Genomic DNA, 4,842 nt, shown 5'->3' on the forward strand with positions numbered 1-4,842 from the left:
TATATATATATATATATATATATATATATATATATATATATATATATCTCAATATAATACATAAGTATTTGAATAAATATAAATATATGTATATGTATATATACACCACATTTGAACGCATTATATAATTTCAAAATAACTGAACACAATCAACAACAACCACAACAAGAACAATAACAAGTAAGTTTAATATTCACTTATTATACATGCGAATTGAATAAAATAGTAAATTATCGCCACAGGTTTTATAATTTACTTATTCCATTTTGCAAATGAATGAAGACGAAATATTAATAACAAACATTGTTTATAAATAACGATTTAAGCGGCTTTAACGTAAAGGTCTCTCTCTCTCTCTCTCCCCCCCTCTCTCACTCACTCTCTTTCTCTCTGTCTCTCTCTCTCTCGCTCCATCTGAAACTCTGACCACTAATCTCTTTCTCTCTCTCTTTCACTTTCTTTCTTTCTCTTTCTCTATCTCTATCTCTCTCTCTCACTCTTTTTCTCTTTCTTCCCCTTTCTCCTTCTATGCTCTTTCTCTTTATCCAACACCTTCCCATTTCTCTAAAGTTTTTGGCTCTCACACTCTTTTCAAAGCTTTAGTGAGCATAAAATATAAAAAAGCAATATGGCGGTGACTGAGTTCAGAATAAATATATTAAAAAGATGAAATGTTTTGTTTTTTTTTTTTTTTTAAATCTTTTTAAATGAAACTTCTAAATATATGGATTTTTTGATTATGAATGTAAAGCAGGAATGAGATAATAATTCAATATTTTTTTTTTTTTTTTTTCATTTCACTATTTATTAAGTAACAAAAAAAAAGCTTATTGTTTAAATTTAATTAAATTAAATAAAAAGAAAGTACAATAAATGTTGTGTGAAAAGCAATAAGAGCAAAATATTGAAATGAAAGAATCATTTTCAGATAATTTTAATTATATTGAGACGATTGGAATGAATATAGAATTCGAAATTCGAAATAATGCTTTTATTTTACTTATCTTTTGAAGAGAATTTCTTTAAACGATTTTATCCAACAAATCAAAAAACTAATACACACGTTCAATTTTTTATTACTTAAATACACTTTTGCAAATTTATTATTAATATTTTAATTTCGTAGTGTTTGTGTTTTTGTTCTTTTTTTTTTTTGGTTTTTTTTTTTTGTTGTTGTTTTTTTCTCAAATTCTGCTTTTTCTCTTTTAAAATCACTCTGTTACTCTGTTATCTCTTTATCTCTCGCTTATCTCCAAATTGATCTGCATTTTAAGTAAAAATTTTGCTTGTCGAAGAAGCCTTTTTTCTCACAAATTATTCTCTTTGCCTTAATAACTATGACATGAACATAATATAATGTAAAGAGGTACAAAAAAAGACGAGAAAAAATGAAAAATAAAAAAAAAAATAAAAAAAGAAAAGAAAATTGAAAATTGAACATTGAATATGAATAATGAAAGAAAGAGCTTGCTTAACCTAACCCGCTTTCATGATAACGTGAAATTTATTTTTGAATTAAAATTGCTTCTCAAATATGCCTGCATTTACTTGTATACTTTTATATTTTTATATAATAATTTATTTACTTACTTATATATATATATATATACATATATATTATATACATATATATATATATATATATATAAATGTGTATCTATCCGCCTATATGTTATAATATTATTTACAATTCGAATGTTTCGATTTTCTTTAATTTTATTTCTAAAAATGCTTAGGTTCTCGAAGACCAAGTCTAGCGTCCGTACATAGCACTAGTTCGTCCGTTCGTAGTTACAGTATGATGCGTTTTGAAAAGGAACAACAGCAAAAAGAAATACGTCAAGAGATGAAACTGCGTTTGGCTCGGCTACAACAACAACAGCATCAGCAACAGCATCAGCAACAATTGGGTCAACATAAACCACAAATCATAATCGGAGATACGCTTATGATGCAACACGGCGCAACATTAAGTCGCATCACAATGGCTACACCAAGTCCATTAACGCCAAATTCCATGGACGAATTATTGCCATCGGTTGACGAAACACAAGAGGTAACAAAAATAAAAATCAATTCATTGCCAATATCTAATCGGATAAATCCAATTTTTAATAAGCTTTCACGTTTAATAAAGTAAAATGATGAAAAATAAAATTTTTTCCCACTGAGTCACTTTTATGTAAAAGCTTGAGAAGCTTACGATTTTAGTGCGTAAGATTGTAATGTAAAGTTACAAAACGTTCCTGTTTGTTTTCTGACGGGGCTCAGAAAATACAAAACGAGATCTGACTATTTAAATCGCTAAGGTTCCCCTCTGAAACAGAAGGGACTAACATATAGTTTGGCTTTATATAAGCCTCAGTTTTACCGCAAGTCAGATTAACATTTCTCTAGCTTATACAATTTTGTCGGGAGATATATTGCATGCTACGCCCTTTCGTTGAAACCACACATCGTCTAGATCGGAATTATCGAATTTATGCAACAAAAATTTACGTGACGATAGCGTCTCTGCAACCAATCCCATTGATCTATTGTGACTATTTTCGGAAATGACATTTTCAGCCCACAAACAATACCCAAAGACGAATTTTTATGCAGAAAAAGCCAGATTTTCTTTACTACAAATGGGAAGTTTTTGCCTTGTTTAGCAAGTCCCCATTTTACCTCATGCACGCAAAGTATCCCGAATAGAAATCATTATCGTCGTAATAAATTTTGATAATTTCTATACCCTGTGCAACTCTGTATTTTCCAATAGTGATTTAGCAAACACTGCTAAATACTGAAATTCAATTTTGATGATCGTCGAACTTTGAAACTCTTTGCCGAATATTTCTAACGCCAGCTCCAATTCAACTAACAAACTGTGCACCTTGTTGTATAGTAAGCTCTAGTTATGAGATCTTGTATTTAGTTGAGCAAATAAAATTATCACTCAAACAGTTTGGTCTCTTCGCTTATTCTCGAACTTTATCGGATTATTGCAGCGTTTTTTGATAGATTTCGCAAGTCGTCTTCACATTTTTAAGCTACCATTAGAACACCTGTGACCATATTCAATTATTTTGCACTTTACCCATTACATAATACGTTATATTAATCACGTACATTACACAGTTTTTTTGTTTTTTTTTTTAGGTTATGTCCTGCATTTTGTTCTAATATCTTTGACGTTTCGTTTGATGAAAAACTTTTGTCATTCACTTACTTCATCAACAGTCAAATATATGTTTATCATTGAAATTTATATGAAAATATCTTTTCGATTACGATGACTTTAGTCGCGCGAACGTAAACTTATGATACGGTTTAGGCGCTACGAATAGGCAAACACTAATATTTAAATGCTCAGAAACGCGTAAAAGTAAATACGGGAGAAGCACATTTTCAGGGATGATTGATGATGAACGAAACTTTTTGCATATTTATTATTCATATACTAAGAAGAAAAATTATTGATTTATAATTAATTAATTATTTATTTATTTATTTATTTCTATATATATTTCCGCAGTATCCGCCAAAAACTGAAACTAAATGTACAACAGAAACGGTTGTTTCTGCCACATTAACTGCTCTAAAAACTGCTGCTAGTTCCAGCCCAAAAGTAAATAATCAGACCAATATTGCAGTAACCGATATAGCAAACGCTGCTGCTTACATTGGACCTTGTAATTCATCAAATGAGGCGCTTTAAATCGATATATAACGCTTTACTAACTGTGCGATATAATCAATGTGTAAATAACTTTTTGCGTTCATAAGAATCAAGTAGAAAATTTTGGAATATATAAGAGTTAATATATATACTTTTATGAATAATTTTCTGCATAACCATTGGTTTGTATAATCGTCGGCAACTAAACGGATTGCGGTAGCGAGTTGCAGCAAAATTTAATAATCTCATGTGGACCGTTTGTTCTATAATTAATTTTTCACTTGCCATAATTAATCAATCATTTGAATATTTATTCATCTCTTCAGAAAATTCAAACATCCCTTTGAATAATGTATATAAGTGCAAAATTAGTTATTTATTCTTTTAATCGCATAAAAAATTGTTTATCTGTTAGATATGCTCACCACACGAAGGTACATTGACGTTGCAATGTCATAATAGGAGTCATATTCTGATTTATTTGGGTGGTCGCTAGGTATGCGTATCGTGTGAGAAGCATATGGAGACCTATAGAGCGATTCATAGAGGCCCGACACCTTTTGTTGCATTGTACCCCTCTACGAACGAAAGATTTTTCTCCACTAATCAGTCTATGTTTGGAATGGGACAGAGTTCTGCTGAACGCTACGGCAGCAAGATGGAATCTTGCTTATATTGCGACAATCTGTCTATCCTGTTGAACATAAAAAAGAAGCGACAATCTACGTCCAATCGTCACAGATGAAATCAGTGTGCGGGAAAGGACATATCAGAAACACACGAAAGACTGAAATTGTGTTTAAAGACAAAGCGATTTTCTGGAAAGAAAAAAGTAGATTAAAATACAATGTTATATATATATATATATATATATATATATATGTATATATATGTGCCACAAATGACTTTAGTTTTAAAACTAAATTTGTTACATACGTTAGTTAGTTAGTTAGTTGAAAAAAAATGTAAAGGTATACTTTTCGTGAAAGCCCTCATATCGGAGGCCGACCGCAACGGCGATCGATGTAATCCCAAGTTAGCAAACTTTAATTTACTTGATTACTTGGATTATTGTTCTCATCTCACAATAGGCCTACGTAATCCAGATTTCCTACTTTTTCTAATCAATTTTCATCATAAAATATCAACCTTTTTGCAAAAGGGCTCACCATTCATAA

At 30.4% G+C, this 4,842-nt stretch overlaps 1 protein-coding gene across 2 annotated transcripts in view; it reads left to right on the forward strand.

Annotated features, from left to right (window-relative positions):
- LOC119631334 overlaps positions 1-4,521 on the forward strand; it is a 52,613-nt gene extending 48,092 nt beyond the window's left edge. The window contains exons 7-8 of one of the 2 annotated variants that reach the window (XM_038023452.1): positions 1,737-2,056; positions 3,521-4,521. In XM_038023452.1, coding sequence (XP_037879380.1) covers positions 1,737-2,056; positions 3,521-3,703 — 503 coding nt within the window. In that variant the 3' untranslated portion in view covers positions 3,704-4,521. Of the gene's footprint in view, positions 1-1,736; positions 2,057-3,520 lie in introns of those variants that run through there. The other variant, XM_038023453.1, reaches the window with a different exon arrangement.
- Positions 4,522-4,842: the final 321 nt, after the last annotated feature.

This window comes from Glossina fuscipes, unplaced genomic scaffold (genome assembly GCF_014805625.2).
Source record: "Glossina fuscipes isolate IAEA_lab_2018 unplaced genomic scaffold, Yale_Gfus_2 1, whole genome shotgun sequence".
NCBI lineage: Eukaryota > Metazoa > Arthropoda > Insecta > Diptera > Glossinidae > Glossina > Glossina fuscipes.